Genomic DNA, 26,413 nt, shown 5'->3' on the forward strand with positions numbered 1-26,413 from the left:
ATCTGCGCCACGAGATAATTAATACTCTATTTTTATTTCATAGAAGAAAAATTATAGAAATAATTATCTCATGGTGAGAATATTAGAGAGAGAGCGTACTGACTACGTAATAAGTATACTGCGTAAATCCACGTACTATGTTAATTTAGATTTTAACATGTCAGTGCAGTGCTAACAACAAATTGTGATAAATACAATTACTAAAACAGTAAATTTATAAAAAGTTGTAAGGCTTTTTCCAGGTCCGTTGTACACCAACTCAACTGAAGCATTCCAAAGAATGTAACTGTATTTTGTGTAAAAAAAAAAATTCAGCACTTCCAATTTTTTTAGTAGAAGGTATGTGACGAGTGATCCACGCATTGCCCACGCATTCTATTCTTCAAAGAACGCTTTATGTAGCATTTTACACTTTATTTTGAACCGGAGTCGTTATTGAATTGACAATTCCATATATAGTGATAAGGTTATTGACCCGATAATGTGGCCGTCGACTGGGTTGATTGACCGCTTGCCGTTCGATCTCCAAATAAGAAAGGCAGCGAGAAAAGGGCAGCTTATGCGGCCCCCAATCTTACCTAGTATCTTTAACCTCGCGTCTATGGTCAAAAACCAATTGTCTAGAAACAAACTTTTTAAACGAAACCGTTTTAATACCGGCGTCATATTTTTTAAAGGCTCCTTTGACCATTGTCATTCATAAAAAAATAAAGCAGTTTTAACGTTTTTTTTAACTTTACCAAAACTTACCCTCTATTTTATTAACTTACAAGCTGTTGCACGCGACTTCGTCCGCTTTTGTTTTTCGAAAGACATGTGCCTCATAAATGTGGCAGCACTTTATATATTTAGGATAGCTAAGCCTGGTGTAAAATCGTAACCTGGTATAAATCTCCCAAGAGAACTGAGTTTTATTTCGGGATAAAAAGTATCCTGTATTACTTCTAATACCTTCAGGAATATGTGTACAAAGTTTCGTGATGATCGGTTCAGTAGTTTTTGCATGAAAGCGTAACAAACAAACATACATTCACCTTTATAATATTAGTAGGGATTTCGGGATAAAAAGTATCCTATATTACTTCTAATACCTTCAGGAATATGTGTACAAAGTTTCGTGATGATCGGTTCCGTAGTTTTTGCATGAAAGCGTAACAAACAAACTTACATTCACATTTATAATATTAGTAGGGATTGTTTGATTTAATCACTGAAAAGTTTTATATGGGAACTAGTGGTAGATTGAATTGTCGTTTCGTAGTACTTTAAAAATAACTATAGTAAGTCTTAACTTCTTAGAACACTTTATTTTATTTATATTAACAGGGTGGGTATATGAAGCGGAAATAAACGAACACAAGTTTTCTTCATTGATAAAATAAATTTCTAATAAGCATTTCAACGAAGCTCGGTAATTTCTGTCTCTAATTGATTGCAATCCTCTTAACGTGGCCTAACTAGGAAATACACAGGTATTTTCTAGTCAACGTCTCCAACCACTATGAACAGCGCCAGACTTTAGTACTTATATTATTAAGTATACGTCTATTTTGCTGCCGGTCGGTGTAATATACACGGTGAAACGTTTTCGTCTTATAACAACTTCAAGAACTAAGTAATAACATGACTAGATAATATGCCGGGTATTAGTTCATCAAGGGTGCTACTATAATCAAGCGATCCAGCTAGCACGACCACTGTCGGTATGTTTGTGTTCGCATCACTTCATAGTCACGGCTCAATGCGGTTTACTTTTATCTATATAAATGTTTTTAATATTAAGAGTTTGTTTTTGAGATTGAACCGATCTAATTTGAACAAGAAAAGCGTTTGATAGCACATGTTTACGACCGACATTGACTCTACGAAACGCGAATGAAACAGCAAGCCGCAAGGAGACTAACGAAATAAAGTAAAAAACAAATGTAAACGCTTATCTTTAATAATAATAATTTTACAGGGGCTGATCAACCTAGGGTGCCGATACGCCGCTGGCCGCACTCGCACAAATCTGTAGTTATATTTAAATCGCTGTCTATACTATGCTCATCTGAAGCAATGTTAAGGTTGAATTCCGAAACGCTTGCGTCATGAAATTCGTGCCGGGATGTAGCCCTGACCTTATCTGTTAGGAGGAAAGTGTGTTAGTTGAAATTGCACCAATGAAATACGTATAAACATCTGCACGGCCAAAACAAATGTTTAGAGACAACTATGCAGGGTTACTGGATGCGGGGTTATACAACTCTATAATAAAACTGGAAAATGACAATTTGATGTATTGGTTGTACCTACTGCGTTATGTTTTATCGAATCAAGCTACCAAAAAAAGTTTGGATTCTTAGCATATTAAACTATGGATTTAGCCAACATTTTTGTTAAAAATCCCTTCAAGTGCCTTATGATAAGGGATCGAGCGACGAGTACAAATTTGTTAGGAAATGTGCTAAGATTTGTTATGTATTACAGAATTATAATTAAATGTAACAATTTAAAAAAAAAAAAAAAAAAAACTACACAAAATAAACGACTTCGTTGTTCAAATGAAAAGCAAGAAATAAATATTTTCTGCGACATTTTTAAGCCGGTGTCAATTAATATGTAGAAAGTTACTATGTATAGATTATATACTTTGTATTTTTGCTTTTTAGTTGTATAACAAAGTCGGCTCTTTTTGTCAAAAAAACTATTTCACGCTTTTTAAGGAGCGATTATATCTATATTAGCATTTTTGCGATTTTATCTAACTTATAATAGTCAAATGTTCCGCTCATATCCTACAAAATATTACTTTTAACAAAGCTAGGCGTAACTGCTTGAGTTCTCCTAACATCATCAGCTCCATTATGTGACGAGCATAATTGTTTACCTACCTACCATAAACGAAGCGCAATTGTATAGATCCGGTAGCCATCAGGTGGTATTACTTTTACTGGACTAAATGGTGCTTTTCGATAGCAAATGCTCAAGTTACTTTAAAAAATATTTAAAACACTATAGGTGTCCCTATAATATTTTAAGAGTTACCTCAATTTCTCTAAAAAAAGAAAAATCAAATCGTTTTATTAAAGACAGAGTTTAGACCTAACAATTATAAATAATTAAAAAACCTCTTCCTTTTTTGTAAGTCGGTTAGAAATACAAAAACAAGAAGGTTGTATGTAAGGTTTATTATTTTAATTGTTTTTAAAACCCAAAATCGGATTACGTATCACCTAAACTGTCGCTAGGTAGCATAGAATCAGTCATAGAAATAAATTCACGGCTAACACCACAAGATTACACTGGTGTGATGACAGTTGCAGAAGAAATAAGTTGCAAGCTATTTAAATGGAAAAAATTACTTTGTTGGAGTTACGTTTGCTAATAAGATGAACATTAACTATCTATTTAAATGAACTAATAAGATGAACATTATCGACATAAACAAATTGGTAGTATTACCTTAACCAACTATATCTTCACCTACAGGGCATATATGAATTTCCTACCATAAAAACACTGAAAATTATTTTAACTTTGAAATCTTTAAAGCTCATTATTTCAGTTTCCCATAAGTGTCGTTTCATTTAATATAACAAAACGCAGTCGAGTTATGGATATGAAACCAATTTAAAAAAAAAAACGAAGAAAAGATTATAACAGAGGTTTTTATCAGTCCCTTCGTTATACTTAAATTAAGTAATAAGATGAAATCAGACTATGTTAATATTTACAGAGCAGTAATAACTGATCCAATTACTTACAAAACTCAATCAAAAAGTATTGCGATGCATCGATATGCACTCGTACGATTGAAACTTACCGGAACAAGTTTATATAGATAGAAGCAGAGAAACTTCCATATCATGTGTCAATATGTATGTAACATCGAGCAGGAGCAGCCGCAGCTTTAAATTTCAGTTTTTAGTTCGAAAGGCGATCGATCGATTCAGCATTGTTATGTAAAAAAAGAGCTTTTCAACACGAAATTCGTTACTCAATCCGATTGAAAGCATCGTGCGTGAGGTAGGTAAAAGCTGATTATGCATGTGGCTTAGATATTCGGAGTATGGGTTTCAGCTAATAGCTTAGAACGAGAACTGTTTAAAACTTCTATTAGTGTGTACTTTATTTACCAGAATATTTAAACTGTTGTTTTGTTATCTCTATAATACTCTTCTCTCGAAAAAATCTTATAATATTAACGTATAATATTACATAAACACTTTATATGTCCTTGCCGTTTCAGAAAGTATAACCTAATTAGTATATATCAATAATTATATTTACTTTACTTTATATAAAATAAATTGTATTAGAAATTAAATATAGCAGTATATTAGTCTAAGTTCAATTTAAGTTAAAAGTTCATGTTAAATAAATTAAATTAAATATAGCTCGGCTTATTAATGCCTACTGCAGATCACAGGCTGCCTGTCTCACATGAGAGTGGGATTGAATCTTTGGATTTGGTACTGAGAATTGCTCAAAGCAAAAAGACACCGTGGTCTTACCACTAGACCACATAAACGGTATGTAAATAAAATACCACCTCAAAATGAGCTTTAAAGACACAGTGCAAATTAAACTTACAAATTGGATCAGAAGATGTGCTAGATGAAAAGCGTATTTATTTATACAATCCGATTCGCGACGCCATCGCCACTCTAATTACATCCAGCTGCCGGGAGAGGGGTTATTTTGTGAATGAAACTATTTAGATTGGATGTTGAATCAGCCCGATTCAAAGAGTAATGAACGTAAATCAAATTACTGGTCGGTTCAGTGACATTTATTGACTCTTTCTTTGTTTATAAAATATATGCAAATCACTTACAGTATTTTAGTCGAATATTTGGTATCTAATGCTTTAGTCAAATCTCATTAAATAAACACATAAAATCGTACGTTGAAAGCACCTTATAGTTGATCAAGTTTCGTGAAGTGTTTACGAGAACGATTTTTTTAAAGGCCGTATCCCAAAATGATCGTCCACACAACTCAATCATTTACTTGTTCAATTATTTATGGCAATTGAGAGTAAAATTAAAATCCGATGCCGATCTGATAAGTACTCTTATTGATTAGCGTATATATTGTTTTCGTATTGTCGAATCTCCCCAGAGATTCAACAATGCGAAAACCAATCTGTATCCGTAATACAATGCTGAAGATCGGAATACGTATAAAAAAAACACTAAAGAGGAAATAAGACTGCGGTAATTCAAGACAACGCTAACCAGAAGACGAGTTTGTTATTTTTATTACCCTTATTCAGAATGCTTACAAATATCATATTTTATCAAAGGAAAAGCAAACCGTCGCTTCCGTTATATTGCATCGTCATTTTACATTTTATAAAACCACTATTTTATTTGGTAGTAGCAAATAAAAATACACAAATAAGTCAGTCTTTTGTTTCTTTTCCGGACATTGGCCAGTTACACTTTATAGAATATATTGCCGGATAACTTTACAGATATTGGAGTTTGAATCAAACTTTAATGAATTTCATTAAAATTTTATTCAAACTCCAAATTACTTTTAACTGTGTATTAAAAACACTTTGAGAGTTCCGAAAAATCAAAAGAAAATTTGAAAATGAGTTCAAAATTTACTCCATTAGACATAAATAACCAATACAAAGAATAATAAATATTATAGTCGGAAAAATGTAATAGGCCCGTTTTGACATTTGTGCAAGACCATAGAATGTAACTTGGAACGAAACTGAAAGAAACAAAAAAATAAAAATCAATTAGACACTGTTTTAAAAAATACGTAAATTTTTTTGGGACGTTAAATAATATGAAAGAATATATCGCGAGTATTCTTTTTGCGCTTACTTCATAGTAGCATGCAATTTATAATTGTTGCGAAACGTTCCGAAAACAGTTACGTTCTCAGTCTTTTTTTTTATACTAGAGCTGTAACCATTTTTTTACTGAATATCGAAATTAAATATTGTGTAGTTATCTTTACTGCAAAGAATGAGCTTGGTTCTCAAAATGGGTTCTAAATAATGAATCTGAGATAATGTATCTGACCAAGCGGCACATGACTGAAGCGTCCCCGCGCACACTGCGCAGTTTTTCGTTCCTCATCTTGTAAAGTTGACTGTGCGCTCGTTTAAGTTTGATATATATTGTTTACTATTACGTTAACTATGGCTCTTCTATTTTGGACATTAATTTAAACATAGTGATTTGACTAGATTTTTGTGTTTGTTGTTATATAGTACTAACTCTGTTTCAACATGTTGAAAAGTGGACGTATAATCAACAGCCAGTCACGCGTATTGGTTGTGAAGTTAAAGGAATACTTTGAACGAACGAACACTTTACAATACATAATAATATCAATCAAGTACTGATACAAACTTGAATTGATTTATCGTGAGTATCGAGTACAGAGTCTTATGGTTCCATAACTAGTTACGTCGCAATGACAAATGTCAAAACGGGCCTATTACATTTTTACGACTATAGTAAATAGACAAATTTTGAATGTAATTCGAATATGAATATTCTCAGAAGTCTCAGTCATTATTATTGTTTACCTTTGGTCAATGTCCATCCTCTACTGCAATTGAACTTTTAGTGATAAAAAAACATATGCACCTACCAGTTGAGTATCTTATGTGTCACGGTTTGTTTTTAATATTCGTTATCACTAGAATAGTTAATAGCTTCAACTTATTAGTCCGGTTCGCGGGTTTAAATAGGTACGAAAAGCTAAATTTTCTATTCTTATAAGTTGTTCTTTTAGGTTTTAACACAGTAATGGTGACGTTCTTATGAGTTACTTATGTTTAAGGTTCAAAGGCACTCCGCTATCTCAAAGCTGTCACGATTAGCTTTTCTATTAATTATCAGATTATTTATAATTTATTTTTATTAAAATTGTATAAGATCGTAGTACCAAACGAGATCACTTCCGCACGGTTATTTTGATCATTATTTCAAAAGCTTTCGGACATTGCACGAATTCAATTTGAAATTTCACGTTTACGAAACAATCAAATATTTTAAGGAGTTAAGAACATCTTTCAATCTCTATTTCTTCAGCAACATAATTCCCAGGTTACATAATTCTTTCTACCTACTCGTTTCACCGCCTACTCGATCTATAAATACCTATCCTTTTTTTTATTGAAGTAATATCAAGTGTGTTTTACCCGTGTTTTTTTAAAAATCAGACTGCTATTTCAAAGATTAGAACCACAAACATACATTCAAACGCCAGCTTTGAAATATTAGGTAAGATTGTATACGTTCATTATAATATTTGAAACAATAAATGCAACAGTTATTCTGCGTACCCACCTAGGAACCTAAAAGATTATAACTGGATAAATAATATTGCTTCAAAACTAGGTACCAATGAACGCATTGTATAAATTTTCGAGAACCAATTCTAATCTCACAACTTCCACGTTGGCGCTATCGGATTGAATATTAATGAAATAGTCGTATTAATTGTCGATAGGCACAGTTAAATAACAGTAGCAAAAAAATTATAAAGGTACTTCTCGTAATGCTATGTAAATAGACCGCAAAGTGATGACACTCACCATGGTTTTTATCCATCAACAGTAATTTCACCATCAAAAGTCGATACGTAAACCGTAACACAACACAAATCGTGCAGGCCTCGGGCCCTCTGCTTCAACATTATTGTGCAAGACCCGTGCGAGTTGCTATTCAATTTCAAATATGGTTACGACGCACACACGTTTCATTGGCCAGTGCCCCACAAGCGGACGACACAAACGCGAATCAAACTGTAATTATAATTTATTATTCTCGTAAATCAAAATTAAGAAAAATGAATAACACTTTATGAGACTCGAAACAAAATGGGGTATCTAATTGTATTATTCGAAATAACTATTGACTTATGGTAACATAAAATGGCACGTGGCTTTGTAGGTTTTTTGGAAAAACCTATTAAGCTCATGTTCATGATATCAAACAGTGCGTATTTCGTCAAATTATCATTCGAAAACAAACTTTGTGTCGTCACATCGAAACATTGTTTTTTTTTGGCTCAATTCTTTTACTAAATGTTTATGTTAGCGCATGCTAAGAATTTGATAACTGAAATTTCACATACTTGTTTTGTAAAATTTAAAATCGAATTCAGGTGATGAAAAGGAATTATGTAAAACATTAATGTACAATGGTACCTATTTTAGCATGTCGCAATACTAGATAACGGGTTAAATCAAAGTGTTTAATTTTCCAACTATTGCACTGGCTGACGTTATTTGCTGGTGTCGATGGAGGACTTCCATCCTGAAACTCCTCATTCTTTTTCATATTTGCAAAAAAAATTAATTGTACAAACTAATCGTTTCACGCCCTTGCAATTGAATACTTACAATAAAAAATAACTTATATGATGACATATTAAGACGTGACATCTCTACAAATCTACACTTCGTATTACAAGGAAGTTAAATACAATAACTCCAACACATTTTAGCTACAAAACTATTTCTTATTGTAGTGAAGTGGAAGCCGAAGGAGGTTTAATTGCACTGTCGCTTAAAAACTGCATAATGAATGAAAATATAATTAACGAACAGCTTTTGGATTGTTTTAATCCTTTCATTTACTAAAAAGCGCTGGTATACCAAACATTTCCTTTGGACATTTTCATATTTCCGGCACAATAAAAACTTCGATTTACCTAAGTACTACTATATCTATACTTAGCTTAGCCGGGGGTTGCTCTATAATCGATACCGAGTCCAAAACAGATTTTTATTTAATTTTTGTCCGTCTGTCTGTCTGTCTTTCCGGGCATCACGTGAAAACTACTGAACGGATTTAAATAAACATTTCTTAAGCATAGATCAACGGGTACATACCACGATAATATTTTGAATTTGTCGATATTTCGACCCAGTTGCATGGATCGTGGTCACGAAGGGACTGAATGAGTGAGTGAGGAAGTCCACGCAGACAGACCCAATTCTGAAGTCCACGCAGACGAAGTCGCGTGGCGTCAGAAGAAGCTACTACTACTTCTTTAAATCCCGATCACTCAAATTGTTCCCATGAGAAAAGCATAGCTCCACACAAAAAATATTGTAATTATTGTAATTGTAACATTTAGCTTAGCTTTTATAACATTCTATCTACCCGCCCGCGAATTCGGTTGTGCGTTGGAGACGAAGTCACGAGCAAAGGCTAGTATATTATAATTGAAAGTATGAAATAATCTTTAACTAAGATTGCAATTATAAAAAAGGGAATATTATGTTCTGTTAAGAATTATTGAATAGTTTGAATGAAGTAATAATTAAACTGATATTAATCACGACTGTTACTTTCTAAACATGCTGTATTATAAATGAAGTTAAGTTATTTTTAGGTTAAATGAAGTCTTAAAATAAGATTAATATCAGTAATAATTAAAATAAATTTTACAATTTTGCGTTTTGAGATGGTGTTTACAAGACATCCCCAATTAATCAGGACAGAACGATAACTGAACAGACATTGCAAACAGGAAAGTTTAGGCCCAATTTATTACAATCAGTCACCCATTTAATTAACAACGTGACACTTTCAATACTACGTCAATTATTAAGGAGAGGTTTCAAAACCTTGTAACTGTGGTATAATTTTGGTATTCAGGTTATGATTATGACAGGAGTGATACATCGCGCTCAATCAAAAATTTGTTCAGAAGTTAACTTTTCACTAAATTGGGTTTATGTTTGGTAAAGATATTTGGTATTTGGTAAAAAGCCTATTTTTTTTAAATTATCCATATCAAATAAAACTAAATAACTAAATAAAATAGTGTCATAAATATAAAACCGAAATCACAAGAATTGATTTTTATTGGTCCGAGAGATGTTTAATTGTAGTTAAATTTAAGTGATCTAATTTAAATTGTGTTGTCTTTTTCTTCGAATTAACTAAGTTTAATAGTTTCCGTATTTCCTCTGCTTTACGATTTCAATATTCGATATATATAAGAAGGTGACAAACCGATAACTAGTATATTAGGACGTTTCTTTTTGGTGTATAGATTGTAGATTTTTTTTCCCTCACCAGAAAACATGAAGAGTAGGATTTAAAACGTGGTGCTACCTCGACTATACAAATACAAGACTAGTTAGAACAGCGGTGCATGACCGATTGGGTAGTTGTCTATTAGTAATAGTTAAAATCTTTAAGAGAATCAACTGTACGAAATTGTCGTAAGAATATGCAGTGACAACCATAACATCACCTGTGTTTGCATTTGAGGCCAAACGGGTTCTCAGATTACTATAATTTCTAAACCTATAAAGTTGTTGTCGAAGATTATTTTACAACAATACACTCACGTCCAAATCCGCCGAATATATGTGTGAAATTGATTTCAAGTCATCATAAAAAAAGTAGGATCCAACATTTAGGTATGTTCAGAAAACTGATACGTTATTTGAAATTATTATCACTTTTATGAGTGGTATACTATTAGTTACTTTCCAAACGGGCAGGTTCAGAGTACGGCTAAAATAAAATTGAATTACTTTGTACCTTGTTTTTTCTACAGTGCGAAGCTCGCTCGCAAAGTAGGTTTTGAAAGAACAACGAAACGGAATTTCTAGCGTAGCCCGCCTGATAACAAGAGGGATTTGTGGAAAGGAGATCTCATAACGTTAAATATTAATTGTCGCTTCTGAAGTAAGTATTATATTTTCAGAGAAGCTGTGTGAACTTTTTGAGCTGTTTTATAATATCTGTAAAGTTTCGAGCCAATTATTTTTTGGAAGAGTAAACATTGAAGTTTATTATTTCCTATCAATTCCTATCAATTCGAGTAAACTCAGCTCAGCTGCATATGCAATCAGGAAAATAAGACAGCTTACCGATTTTGAAACAGCTAGGCTTGTTTATTTCGCATACTTTCACAGTATTATGTCCTATGGGATCTTACTGTGGGGAAAAGCTGCAGATATTGAAAGTATATTTATACTACAGAAAAGAGCCGTACGATCAATATATAAACTTGGATCACGCGAATCGCTTCGTGAAAAATTTAAACAAATAGGTATTCTTACAGTAGCTTCGCAATATATCTATAATAATATAGTCTTTGTGAGACAAAATATTGCTCTTTATAAACAAAAAGCTGAAATTAACAATCGACATACCAGAAACGGACATAAATTAGTGATATCTGCATATAGTATGCGAAAGGTGCAGAACTCCTTTGTGGGGTTGAGTATACGCTTTTACAACATGATTCCTAAGAAAATTCTTTACCTACTAATGCATACATTTAAAAAATGTGTAAAAACGCATCTAGTACAGCGAGGTTACTATACATTTGATGATTTCCCAATGAAAAGGTAGATTGGAAGCAGCCAGCCTCGCTCTCATCTCCCGCAAGATAGAAAAATGATTGTAAATGTTGATGTTGGAAAAGAGCAACTACTGAGTTTCTTGCCGGCTCTTCTCGGCAGAATCTGCTTTCCGAACCGGTGTTAGAGTCACTACCAACATACATATTTGACGTTTCAAAAGTGCTTATAAAGTAGGCCTACTTGAAATAAATGAATTTGAATTTGAATTCAATTATATTTATGTTATTTATCTTCAAACTTAGTGGTATGATGAAAACAAATTTTCGGCATAGCAAATGGTATGGATTGTAATAATTATCCTAAGCCACCTAGTGTCTAAGGAATCATGAATTTCACAACGGGAATCGAATCCAGGACTACGCGCTCACTGGCTCTCCAGAAAGGTCGTATATTAGAAAAAGTAGCAATGTAATCATAAATTGAGGACCACTGTGGAAGATACACCATTTTTAAACCACTCATACCTTCGAACGAGTAAGTCTCAAATTTATGCGAATGAAAATAACAAAATAGGAAAACACAACATTTAAAACTATGTTAATGATTCTGTTCTCGGTAAAATAACTCGTTCAAGTACAATGCTGAAAGGCATACGTAAAATCTGTCAAAGCAAGTATTGAATAGATTCGCCTGAAATCGTCGAATTTTACGCATGATTCTATTCGCATTGTTTAGGTCTACTAGGTTATACGTTTTGTGTTGTGAATATTATTCGTTCATTTTTCAATCTTTTTTGTTTACGACGGCTTTTTATTCAGGTTTGGAATGCAAAGCTTTGTACTACGAATATTTTGGCATTTCATTCATACTTTTTAATGAGTTATTAGTTATTATTGATTACAGCTCAATAACGCAGATATATCGTTGTTGTCACCAGACATAAATCTGTTTGTCGAAGGTATTAGAAGATAACGTAAGTGTATTTATTACTCATGAACACATATACCATAACATTGTAGTATAAGTAAACATAAAAACAAAACGTATTTATTTGGACAAGAATCCACAATCAATAAGACTAAATAGGGTCAAAATTACAGATATGGTACTTACTGTTACTCTAGTACATTATTTTTAAGTAGCTATCCTCAAAAGTGGTCTATTTACGGAATGTAAATTTACTTTACAGCGACTCGGATGCAAAATGTTTTTTTTACTTTCTAAATAAATTGATTCTTTTAAATATATTGTTAACGAGGAGTTATCTGATAAACAGAGCGACTTTGTTTTAGTATGTTTATGTAGGCATATAAATTAGTTTAAGCGTTGTTAAGTGACAACTAAAATTATTACTGTAACTATATAAAAGTAGGAGAGCCCGATTTCCTATTACATTTTACTCTTGATCACAATATGTGACCTCACAGACCTCACTGTAGTTAGAAAGTACCATAGAGATTTAAGGCTCCGCTTGCAACGAGCTTCCGAGGTAAAATACAATACTAACTGGATTTTGGGTGCGACCTACAGTGACTTCGATAGCCCTCAGTCTCAATAGTTAATTGAGGTGCAGCACAATTATAGGCTAAGCCTTATATTTCTAAACAGAGTAACTGAATCGTGAACAGAGACTTTAAGAAAGTCGTATTCATTAAAACGTATGATTTAATTTTTTAAACATCTTATTTCATTGTGTTGTGGTTGGATTGGTAACTAAAATTTCATTGTTTAGGCGGACATATGGTATGTGTTATTAAATAAATTCTTCAAGCCGTCTAAGATAAGAATAACGAGCACACACCGGAATTTTATATTTTATGAAGATACTTAGACAGGTTATGGTTCGTAAAGTATCAATACTGTTCAATGATGATCAACGATGTAATTTTATATGCAGAACTCGTGAAGCTGGTCCGAGCGTCTATTCTTGAACCAAACCGTAATTAAACCGAATACTGATGCGATTTTGACGTACTTGAAATATTTATATTAATTTCGATAGTAATAAAACCAATTCACATTTCACTAATCAATTACCTAACTCAATCCTCCTTCTTCAATAAGTGACGATACCATGTCGATGTTAAAGCAACAATTTTTTATTTTAAGAAAAGTTGTTTTGAAAGAGTTGTATTAATTTCCAGTTAAGAACATACAAATTTAGTTCAGAAATTTTATGTTTTTAAAAGCGAGTTCTTTATAACAACTTTCAATTATTATAAGATTGAAAGATAACCGCCCAAACAAGAAAAATGATAAATTACAACTTACGCAAGTACGTTTATAATTATTTTTAGAAAATCGCAGGTGCTCTGACTAATTGGAATTCCTGACTCAAAAAATTTTCCTCTAAGCTTGCTGTAGTTAGATACATGTTTTGTTAATACTTTTATTATCTATACTATATATATATATATATATATAGAGCCTATAAAGAAGTTAAATTTGTGTCTTTTCGAGATTGGAGGTGGTAATCTCTGGTTCTGGTCCGATTTTAAATATTAAATTTTAACATTAGAAATTCTTATTATTTGTGACTGTTATAGACTATATATTAACCTGCTGACGCTGACGAAGTTGCGCGGGTCTGCTACTTACGTATCGCAACGGACCTTTCTTAAAGATAGGAAAACTTTAATTGTACTTACCAACACCAACACCAACACCAACGCCAACACTAATACCAACAGCAACACCAGGTTGATATTTGTAATTCGTAAGCCTATCTGATAACCTCGCTCTCATTGTATGGTATGAAATTCGTAATCTTACAGCCGGAGTGAGGGCGCTACTGACGTATTTGACAGGTTTTGGTGGTTTAATTTTCGGAGCTTTCTTTGGCGCCTCTGGGCCTCTGCCGGAACTTCCCGAAGCACCATAATTATTCTCGGACATTATAATTAATAATTGAAAATGAACACACGCGGATATAATGTATAAGAGAAAAAATCTCATAAATTGATATAAAGTCTAAGGGTGAAAATTTAAAATCAGCCTTTAAACCTTACGCATTGAGCGCGAGATGCGAACTGTGCATCAGGGCGACGTCAGCAATAGCTTTGGCTCGAGAGGCGTGCCCAAATGCACCAGGGATGCGCGCAGTGAGAAAAGGCAGGTATTACAGGCGGGCGGGCTCGCTCCCACTACCTACCTGCCCAACTGACCTGATCACGCCCATCGCTACAGACAATGGCTTTTTAAAAGAACAAAGAAAAATAATTACAATTAATTAATTAGAAAAGCGCCATAAAGATTTTCATATTTTTTCTAAATCATTTGTTACACTCATATTTTGTTTTCTACTCTACTTTACTATCTACTCGGACACAATTACTTTACGGGATCAGCATGATCCTCATATTGAACAATGAACTTTATATATAAGTTCAATGACCTTTATACATAAGTTAGCCATACGAGTATCGTACGTAGATTAATTTGGCAGGACATCTTGAAAAATAATGTACCTACTGTCTCGCTTCGGCCGTGGCTAGTTACCACCCTACCGACAAAGCGTGTCGCCAAGCGAATAATTGTTTCGGAATAATGCCGCGTACCAACTGACAAGACAAATTTACTAAAAATTATATACCTCTAACCGGTTAGAACGTTATCATCTTAGACTGAAATATATATATACGTGTCCGTCCAACTCAGTGTGGTACACCTATAAATATAAATTTCGAGGCCCTAGACATAAGCAGAGCTATCCTCACGTTTTAATCATTGTTTTTTTTCTATCCTTACAGGGGCCTACAGCGCTTTCAACGGTACACCCAACATACTGCTCCAACGCGGATTGATGGGTTTACGATATTGCAACTTTTAGATAAAGATTATTATAAGATGTTGGCAAAAATAATAACCTGTAAGCAAATATGAAATAATAATTATTTTCAAATTTCGGAACAAATATTAATCTGGAAGGGTCGAATCTGAACTGACTGTAGGAAAAGTGGTTCAGAACTTTGAAGCCGCACTTGAGTACGGCGTATAAAAGTAGCACACTTGAAGACCTCTTCCCCCACCGCCACCACCCATTTTCTTTTTCCCTAATACTTTTAATTTTTTGAGTAGCTTAGGGTTGCCTTTGATTCCCTGCTGATGAAGCTTGAACTTTTTGGACAATATCCTTTATTTTTTGTACTACAGAAGGGATTCTTGTTTTGACATAAGGATGACCGACACGTTTAGTGCAGTTCCTCAGTGACAATTGGCTTTATGGACTTATTCCTATTTTAACAACATTGGTCTTGAAACTCTAGCCAACATTATGAGCTACGTTATTTATTAAAAGCAGAAACAACATTGCGTAGAATGCTTAGCAGCTACGAAGTAGTTTGTGAGAGAACCAATTCTATAAAAAAACACATTAGAGAAATGAAAAACCCAAATCCGTGGTCAAAGAACTTTCCGCCATTATTTATATTGTCTGTGTGCCTCAAATTTAGCACAGTTGTAAAAAACTTGCAAAAAAACCCCCAGACATGCATGTAATTCAAAAAAACATAAATGAAAAATTTCCATGTATAGTTTATTAGAGAAACCGAGGTCGTAGATAGGCAATGATTTTAGATTAGATATAAAAGATATAACTGCCCCAAAATCAGGCACAGACTTCCTTTTTCATAATGGCGGATTAAAGGCTAAGAACACGTGGCACTGATCTAATGCTGTAATAACGGGATGGCGGGCTTATAGTGCTCTCGGAGGTGTAAAGGTGGACACCGAAAGGTTTCGAAATCCGGGAATTTTTTTACTTTTTCGAATTTTATTACTGTCGTTGTACAAAGATTAACTTTGAACAACGAAAGTAATAAAATGCCATTGAAGGAATGAAATGAGAGTTCTAGTGTTACAAAATGGGAGAAAAGAAACCTATTGATTAAAAACACATTGGTGCAAAGTCTCGTTAGCTTGATATAAGACTGCCCACACTCTTTAATTATTACTGAATATTGTCAGTTATAATGAGTGTGTGAGGGGAGCCTTAGGCAAAATCTCCACAAGCGAGCATATCGCGGCGTGAAACTCGCCAAGCCATCAAATTCGATATTAATTAATAGCGGCAATCTCTACATGTCGATAGGATAGCGGCTTGTCTTTGTACGAAATAATCACCATACTCTCGCTCGTTGGACGTGATCTATGGTCCCTCGCGTATTGTAGGCTACATGACGTCATGACAAATCAAGTATGGCGGATATAATATTATAAAAAAACTATACAAATGTTTGACATATTTTAAGTCAAGGACTGACCAGATAATAATATTTTGCAGAATCCGTGCTAAATCAAACTTGGACATTGCGTCATATTGTAAACGTTGAATGATGAATTTATGCAAGCGGTTGCTAAGTAAAAACAAAACACGAAAATCTTAATTTTAGGCAGGGCAGGGTTATGACTTTATGAGTGAGTGCGGAAGGGTTCGTGTCGGACACGTCACGGAATTTATTTTTTATTCTTTTACAATTTAGTTCTGGACTGCAATCTTACACGGTGTTAAGTGATGATGGAGTCTTAGATGGTAGGCACTATTGTGGGGTATGGACCTGTTTGACGTATGGCAATTACATCAAACTCACACACTCCTAATTGGCAGCGTACCGAAACGCTAAATGGCGGCATATCCTTGACGATAAATAGCCTAACAACCAACAGACCGGACGAGGGACAATCACAAATAATGAATTCCGAAAATGCCCTTCTGCCGGGAATCGAACGCGGAATCTGCACTTATAACCACCACAGCGCAGCACTGCCATAGAATATTTCGATGTAGATTCACATAAATTTGCTTAGGCAATCTTTAGGTAAAGTAGGAACTCAATTTCGGGCGTCATTGGTCACTATAAGAAATGTAGATTTTTAATAATACGTACTGAAAATACATTCTTTATACTTCACGTTTTAACATCCCATTTATTATGTAAACATCAAAAACTGTAAAGGTTATAAGAAAACATCGAAAATCATTATTTTATATACCATTTTTACAATAACAAGTTCGGTATCCATAATACGCGAGAATACCGTTTGTGTATTCTATATTAGTAGACTATAATTCCTTTTAAGCCACTTAGTTGTTACTTGTTATGAAAAACTTCCTAGAAATACCTTATCTCTCTTAACAAGAAAACTTAAATAATTGAGAGTAAACAAGATTTATATAAATGTTACAGAAATAATGAAGAGAGAATATTCTATTTTTGTTTTGTAGGCGCCCAAATAATTTTACTTTTTTCCTTTCTGTGCGTTGTGTCTATGTTCAGTGATATTACCTCCCTTTCACAAAAGGAGTTTGTCAAAATATCTAAACAAATTTCACATTAATTTATAACTGTTTAAAACATTAAAATCGGCGGCATAAAGTTACTCGAACAAGGTGTTTTTACATAAAGACGAGACAAGTTATGTACGTTTTTTATTTTAGTAATTAAAATATCACTTGCTTTAACGGTGAAGGAAAACATCGTGAGGAAACCTTCATGCTTTAGAGTTCTCCACGGCGGTCTAAAGAGTCTACTAATGTTGACTACCGTCTAAGCCCTTCTCATTCTGAGAGGAGTCCCGTAAACTGTGGTTTGCCGGTTGATGATGATGATGACGATGATGATTAAGTACGAAAATTCTGTTAATTGTCACATCAGTCATCCAAAATAGCGGACCTCAGCTTCAGCAGCGAAAGTTAACCCTAACTACATGCTACGGTACTATGGTAATAACCGTTACCAAAACCATTAAGCTGCATAAAAGCATCTAAATCCAATCACATGGGTCTTCGTGGAAGACTGCAATCTGAACATAGAATGTCAATAAAATTTACTTAATTCGTAGAGACTTCTACATTTATACTAATTTTTACTTATATATATACCTACATCGCAAAATAAAAGGATTAAATAAACAAATATAATACAAATTATTACTACAATATAATACAAATTATTATTTTTGAACGCGCTTTGAACTACTAGAGCGATTTCAAACTGATTCTGTGTTATTCAACGTTCGCTCATAACGCTCGTTATTGAGGAAGCGTACAATCACAAAAATTCAAAAAATTCAAAATTCAAAATTTCTTTATTCATGTAGGCCTATCACAGGCACTTATGAAGCGTTCATACATAATTGTTTACATAATTGTAACGGGATGGTGATAACTTCGTTCGCCAACTTAAATCTAAAGCTACGAGGGTTCCAAACGCGCCCTGGTCTAAGAAGAGCCCACAACAAACTTAGCCGGGTAAATTTATTTTTTTGTTATCACCATCTTCCAGTAAATTTAAATTAAGCTATGAAGCTAGAGCAATTCACACCCAAGCTTTTTTATCGTTTAAATAATCCTTAATGTTATAATAGGATTTTTCTGTAAGCTTACGTTTTATATAAACTTTGAACTTATTGAGAGACAACTCAAAGATTTCATTTGGTAATTTGTTATAATATAATATACAATTGCCCTTGAATGAATTTGCAATTTTGTGTAGCCTAGTAAACTGCACAACGAGTTTATTTTTGCTTCTAATATTAATATTGTTACAGTGCATTTTCTTTTTAAATTTTGATATATTTTTATGGACATAAATTAAATTTTCATATATGTACTGACTATGCAACGTCATTATTTTAACTTCTTTAAATTTATCCCTTAATGACTCTCTTGGGCCCATTTTATATATCGCACGAACAGCCCTTTTCTGCAGGACGAAAATAGAATCTATATCAGCAGCATTACCCCATAATAAAATGCCATAGGACATAATGCTGTGAAAATAACTAAAATAAACAAGCCTAGCAGTTTCTATGTTTGTCATATGACGAATCTTTTTTACCGCGTATGCTGCAGAACTAAGTCTGTTCGCTAAATTATTTATATGTGGGCCCCATTGAAGCTTAGCATCTAAAGTTATTCCTAAAAAGATTGTCGTATCCACCAAATCCAACTCCTCATTATTAAGTTGTACAATGGTTTTTACTTGTTTAACATTCGGTAGTGTGAATTTAATACTCTTCGTTTTTTTCCCGTTAAGAGCTAAGTTATTAGCCTCAAACCATTGTACTACTTTAGCGAGACATATGTTTACACTATGGCTACGCTAATTCCAGTTACTGCAAAAAGTTCGCTTCTTTCCTTCAAGTAAGTGTAAAACTTGCTAGAATGAGTACTATACAATAATGTAACTGCTCACCGGTCATTATTGCCGTACACATTTGAATGCTACTTACGCAATATTTAACCTCATCCTATACCTCATATTCACACCCACTCAGATTTCAGTCTGCTGAGGTAGCGTTAGCTAATGACTTTTATTGATTCAAATACTGACAAAAGCCAGACGCTCTGCCTCGCAACATGCTATACTCAAAGTGACATTCAGACCTTAATCTATACATGGACAGAACGATTTTGTCTCACGATCCGTCATTCAATATCCCGCCAATTGAATTGAAATTAAATTAAATATCCTAAAGACTAAGCAACCGTGTAAGGGCCCTCTGCGATCTTTGTAATCATAGATACAGTAGCTGGACCAAAGTAACAACCTGCTGCTACATAAGGGTAATAAATGGAATTTCATTTTACATTTTAAAATATGGCAAGCGTGGAAATAATATTTGTATTTTTATGTTGTTATGATTCATTCTATGATTTATTATAAAGTTTCAAATCGTTACGATTATTTTAAATTTGATCGAGGCGTCGAATCGCATAGTATATGGGGTTCACGAACCTGTAGTTTCTTCGGATGGCTGGCTGAGGGGTCGTCTAGATGGCGAAGTCTTCTGCTGGGGTTGTGGTTTAAGCACAGTGGCAGGAACGGCTCCCTCCAGCGGCGGTTCCCCGGGCACGCGAACGAGCCACCATTCAGGGCGCGAGGACCACGCTTCCAGTACTTCCACCTGCTGTCCCTTAGTCACGGAGACCTCACCGGCGCCAGTAGCCACGTGATCTGCCACAACCCACGTATCTGCTCCCGCCTGCAAAAATTTGTAAGATTACTACCGACCTAAAAAAGCGCAGAGGAGTAAGTAGTTCAATTAAAAACGAGGCGTATGGCGGCGAGCGATATTTGGATCTGTGCAAACGTCATTTTTTATCTTCAGGTTGGCTATTATTTTTCAAAAACTGACCCTATAGCTACATATTTGATTTTAAAATATATTTTTGCACGCAAATCTTGGCAGTAGTGTGGATATTATGACAACTCCTTAATATTATATTAATAACCATGTAAATACATGTTACATATAATATATATACACCAAATTCTGAAAGAAATATATAATACTAATTCGGTTCAAACATAGAACTCGTATAGTACCTAGAGTGAAGTGGAGTCCAATGTGATTTAAATTATTCGCTTGTAATAAGTAAATTCTTAATCAAGAATTTACAAAATATGATTAGGTATAACGAAATTTCTTAAGAGTAGTGAAGCGCAGTTAGTATTGGATAGAAGCAGGCGTTACTTTGCGGAAATCCATGATATATTATGAAAATTAATTTGCTAAAGTCCGCGAAAAGCAGGAGAATCTGCATGGTGTAATTTTCTTCAAATTCTTCAATCCTTATACTCCACACCAAACAGATCTTCGGCAATGTACCCTCTACGCACGTTTCGCCCCGAAATCAAAGCATCCTCAGGAGATGTTGACTTTACAATGAACAATTATTCATTGTAAAGGGTAATTCTCAATACTATATTGAGAAGACTTTCCAAGTAACTCTGCTTGCTTTTTTGGAAGGAAAATTTATTCATCGTTAGTTCTCTGACGCGTATGGTTATAAAAACTGGGACATAAGTTGTTATCTTGAGTGTGGCGTACACGGGTGACTATAACCTAGCAGATGGTATTATGTGATGTCCGGTATGAAAAAAACAACCGTAAATACACCTATTTCAGTTAACGTCATTTGTTAATGTCGTATATATATACGACAGTATAAAACGACAACGTCACGACGACATCAACTATCTAAACAAGTGTTTAGAAAGTTACACCTCTCTATTCTTATATTTGAGTGGGTACTTAGTTGTTACTTTATTTTTATTAACATACTTTAAAACATGCTGAAATACTGATTTTTGATTACACAAGCAATCAAAAATCAGTATTTCAGCTGGACCCTTTAATAAAGGTGGTTTAGCGATAACTAATTTGATATATCCAACAGAAGGCACAAAACCGTGGAATTTGTAACTCCCTACAAAAGACCTAGCAGCAGCAGTCCAGCAGTGGACATCGATCGATTGATATGAATGAATGAAAAACAGAAGCTCGCGGCAGCACTGTTTAGCACGATGGGTTTGTAATGGAATTTTATGCCAGCAAAGTATTAGTATGCACGGGGCACGTTACAATAGGTATGCACAATACTAAAGCTGTGTATTCTCTCAATTTGTGCGCATAGATTTTTTTAACGTTAATTCTTCCTTGAAACGCCGTCGCCTCCCATCAACAACCTAAGCAGGTACTAAAGAATTTAATATTAATTTCAATTCTCTTAAGAAGAACACTAACTTCGAATGAAAATCGGTGTTACTTTTTCGGAAGGACAGTAGCTAAAAACTATGTTTTAAGGGTTGCAACAGCCCAACATAAGCTCGCCATGAGAAGAGCCCCAGGGCTCGACGACATCGGGGGAAGGGGTATGTCGAGCCAAGGTTGCCTGCTGTGGGGAGTCTGACCTCGGCTCGGCGGGACGTTTCAGTTTGATGGGCTTATGGACTAATAGTTAAGTCCGAACGCCCCTGTAACCGGGGTAAGGTCCGGGTGACGTCAAAATTTACACACCGCACCAGTATTTATACAAACCGCCAACTACAAATGAAAGACTAGCGCTCTTGTAAAAATACTCGTGATATTATCTAAAAAATAGGAACTAGATACAACCACACTATAGCGAAATATAACAATGGCCGCCAAGTGACAAATCAGTCAACCAAAAGTCACTAGAAGTATAAGTTTCAGATTCTTGATAAAATTAATCGCCAATTCAACTCTGATAGAGTCATTTTTAATGACTACATCAACTGTTAGAATTCTTCAAGTGCATATATTTTTCTCGCTTATATTTCTGAACGACTGAACCAGATATAATTCAATTTGTAGTATGTTTATATTGTGTTCGTACTTTGCCTGTTAGCTGCCGGATGGATGAACAGGGTGAGAGAGCACCAATAAACGAGCCGTAGTATCCGTTTTTAGATTTAAGTCTTACAAAGTTGAATGTATGTTATGTATAAGATTATTATAGCTCCTTTTGAAAGACTTTTACCGCTAAGGCCAACTCATTATCGGCCCACTACCCATTATCTTGCACAGTGAATTAGTGGCCTTAGAAAAAGTTCATGAACACCTAATAAATATAATGTTTGGCGTTATATGAATAAATAGAAGAAGCAATAGATTTAGAACTGCCTTTGTTTAGAAACACCAAAATTGTTGTTTTTATTGAACTAGTATTTTACAACTTAAATTGCTTGTCCAGCAACTTGCCTTTGCAACCACGCTAGCGAAATTGCAGGTAGTCAAAGCTTCGAAAAGTTATGGTGACGTGAACTTTTTTCGACATTTCATTTCAGTGCTGGAACCAGAAAACTGAAAGTTTATTTAATTGATCATTGAAATAACTTATTGATTACAGTGACCCAAAAAGTGGTTCTGTTTAGTTACACCTGACGAATGAATAGCTGTGGTGCCACTAAAAACTCATCAATTGAATCGCAAGTGTGTCGATACGTTCATACTATGCAACACTAGGTTGAGACTGAACGATGATGTTATTTTTCGTGTAGCAGCACTGTTCAGATTGCTCTTTATTTCATTTTATATATTTTGTTTGTGTATTTGTTACTAAAATATAACCAACACAGTGTTATGTGAACAACAATTAACAGGTCTTAATTAATCTCATTTTGCGTTATTATGGCTAGTTACCCAATCGTTGTTTTCAGTGGATACCTACCTAGTTTAAGTAAAAAATGATTGTGAAACTATTAAGTAAACAAACAAAACTTCAACTGGCATCAAAAGGATTGACGACGAACATGAAATATCGGACCCAATTAAATACAAATGAAAGACTAGCGCTCTTGTAAAAATACTCGTGATATTATCTAAAAATAGGAATTAGATACAACCACACCATAGCCAAATATAACAATGGCCGACAAGTGACAAGTCAGTCAACCAAATGTCACTAGAAGTATGCGTTAAAGAGATTACGCTCTAGAGAAGCAAACTAATAGAACTTTTCTGACCTTTTGGTAATGAGCACTAGAAACATTTATTATTAACTAAATAGTACTAAATGGTGACAGATGACACGAAAAAGAGCTAAGTTTTAAGATTTGCTTAAATAAACCTTATTTTTAAGCGGTAAGCCATAATCATCCTTTTTGTTACCATTTAAAAAAGACTTTAAGAAGCCAATAGTCGGAAAAATGTAATAGGCCCGTTTTGACATTTGTGCAAGACCATAGAATGTAACTTGGAACGAAACTGAAAGAAACAAAAAAATAAAAATCAATTACATACAGTGTTTTAAAAAATACGTAAATTTTTTTGGGACGTTAAATAATATGAAAGAATATATCGCGAGATTCTTTTTGCGCTTACTTCATAGTAGCATGCAATTTATAATTGTTGCGAAACGTTCCGAAAACAGTTACGTTCTCAGTCTTTTTTTTTTATACTAGAGCTGTAACCATATTTTTACCGAATATCGAAATTAAATATTGTGTAGTTATCTTTACTGCAAAGAATGAGCTTGGTTCTCAAAATGGGTTTTAAATAATGAGTCTGAGATGATGTATCTGACCAAGCGGCACATGACTGAAGCGTCCCCGCGCGCACTGCGCAGTTTTTCGTTCCTCATCTTGTAAAGTTGACTGTGCGCTCGTTTAAGTTTGATATATATTGTTTACTAATACGTTAACTATGGCTCTTCTATTTTGGACATTAATTTAAACAGTGATTTGACTCGATTTTTGTGTTTGTTGTTATATAGTACTAACTCTGTTTCAACATGTTGAAATGTGGACGTATAATCAACAGCCAGTCACGCGTATTGGTTGTGAAGTTAAAGGAATACTTTGAACGAACGAACACTTTACAATACATAATAATATCAATCAAGTACTGATACAAACTTGAATTGATTTATCGTGAGTATCGAGTACAGAGTCTTATGGTTCCATAACTAGTTACGTCGCGATGACAAATGTCAAAACGGGCCTATTACATTTTTACGACTATAGTGTAGACAAGTGGAGCCAGCGAACCAAACCGTTAAGTTGGTTTAAAAATGTCAACAGGAGCAGGCTTTAGCTCTAAATTACAATTACCTTTTTTAAAACTTGATGGCAACGAAGGACGTCTGTATAGAATCTTACGAATCTAATTGAAACTAGCATTTAAGATTTAGTGCTTTTACAAGATTGTCGAGTTAATATAATATACATGGCAAGAGTGAGTACAACGTAACCCTCACAAAACATTAACTAGTGGCAATCAGGTGTTGCCAATAGCTATCGATATTGATAAGAGTTAGGAGGCGATAACAACAATCGATCAATTCAAACGGGTATGTTGATAGAGAGAGAGTTACTAATAAATACCTACTATACGCTCTGATACCTCAATTTTCAATAACAAGCCATTTGAACTGGTGACGCTTTGATGATACTGAAATTATTCCACAGCCAATTTCACGTTGACTGAACTATGGCTAGTGGCTTGACTGTAATAGCAACTAGTTTTTTCATGGAATTATGCAATCTATACTATCTCCAGACTATCTCTATTTTTTTATTTTTTGTTGGTTTGTACACAATAGGCTCCGAAACTACTAGACCGATTTCAAACATTTCTTCACCACATGAAAGATTAAATATCTCGAAATAATATAGGCTATAATTGATTTTCAAAAAAATGGCTATTAAGTAGCTCAAGGTAGCAAAATTTTGCCTAAAACATTCATTACTAGGCTTTGGTCACGCATAAAAATGTCGTACTACATGATTAAAGCACTCATTATTACCTACACAAAAGTCCGCCGGAGAATTCATCTAAATAGCATAGTTAAGTATCAATAGCAGCTATTGTGTTCCTAATTTTCATTAGATCGCCGGTAGGAGCAAAAGTTGGTTACATTAGTAATACAGTATTCATTCCTATTCAAATAAATAGTTTTATCATCAAGGGCATTTGTAAAGTAGTAAAATACTTTTTAATTAATTCCAATCGGACATTAAACTGAGATGTTATTGCCAGTTTAAAAAAAAAATTAAGGAGTAGTAGTAGTAAGTAATTAGGAGGTACATCTAATCAAAACAGTTATTTTTAGAGATAAACTTAATTGAAGCGTGATTTTTAAAGTCTATACCCAATTTTTATTTACAGTAATTCAATTCAAAATAATCTGAAACAAAATCAAACGTGGACGACGTCACGGGCATTGGCTAGTAAGCATTATAAAGAAGCAAACAAATATGAAATAGCTCAGACACAGATGTTCTTCATAAAAAATATGTGCCATAGAATAAAAAAGGTGTATGCGTATAACCTTTACGCGCGATTGAAGTAAAACTTTTATCATTATTTATTGATGAAAGAGTAAAATGTTCCTGGGACTTTGCCATTTCATTTAATATTCACTATTTCATTTTATATTCTATTTAAAATATATATTAATATCACTTTCACATTTTATAAATGTTTTCATCTGTTAAATAGAATTATTGAGAGTAGAAAATTGAAGGTTAGATCAGCACATGTCAGTATAACCTTGTCATTGAATATTATAGAATGGCGCAATCGTCTGAAAATTTATTGATAATTTATTCATTACAAAAGTAATAAATAAACAGTAATAAATAAGTATATTTAGAGATTTCCAAAAAACTTTGCAATTTAAAATATGTTTTTTAAAACTGTTAAATTTTTATTTACTTTGCTATTCACAATAATTGCAATCCATTTGAAAATATTGGAAATAAATAATCCTAATTGATTATATTTGCTGGCGTAAAAGTTAAAACGCCTGGAGTAGGTATATGACATATACTTACGATCCAAATCATTATTTTTAAAAAGCGGAAACTA

The 26,413-nt window shown here is 33.9% G+C and overlaps 1 protein-coding gene across 4 annotated transcripts in view; it reads right to left on the minus strand.

Moving 5' to 3' along the window:
- LOC120636262 (kalirin) overlaps positions 1–26,413 on the minus strand; it is a 167,141-nt gene that overhangs the window by 60,756 nt on the left and 79,972 nt on the right. For all 4 annotated transcript variants that reach the window (XM_039907654.1, XM_039907652.1, XM_039907653.1 and 1 more), the window contains exon 30: positions 20,035–20,281. In XM_039907654.1, coding sequence (XP_039763588.1) covers positions 20,035–20,281 — 247 coding nt within the window. The remainder of the gene's footprint in view (positions 1–20,034; positions 20,282–26,413) is intronic.

This window comes from Pararge aegeria, chromosome Z (assembly GCF_905163445.1).
Source record: "Pararge aegeria chromosome Z, ilParAegt1.1, whole genome shotgun sequence".
In the NCBI taxonomy this organism is placed as follows: Eukaryota; Metazoa; Arthropoda; class Insecta; order Lepidoptera; family Nymphalidae; genus Pararge; species Pararge aegeria.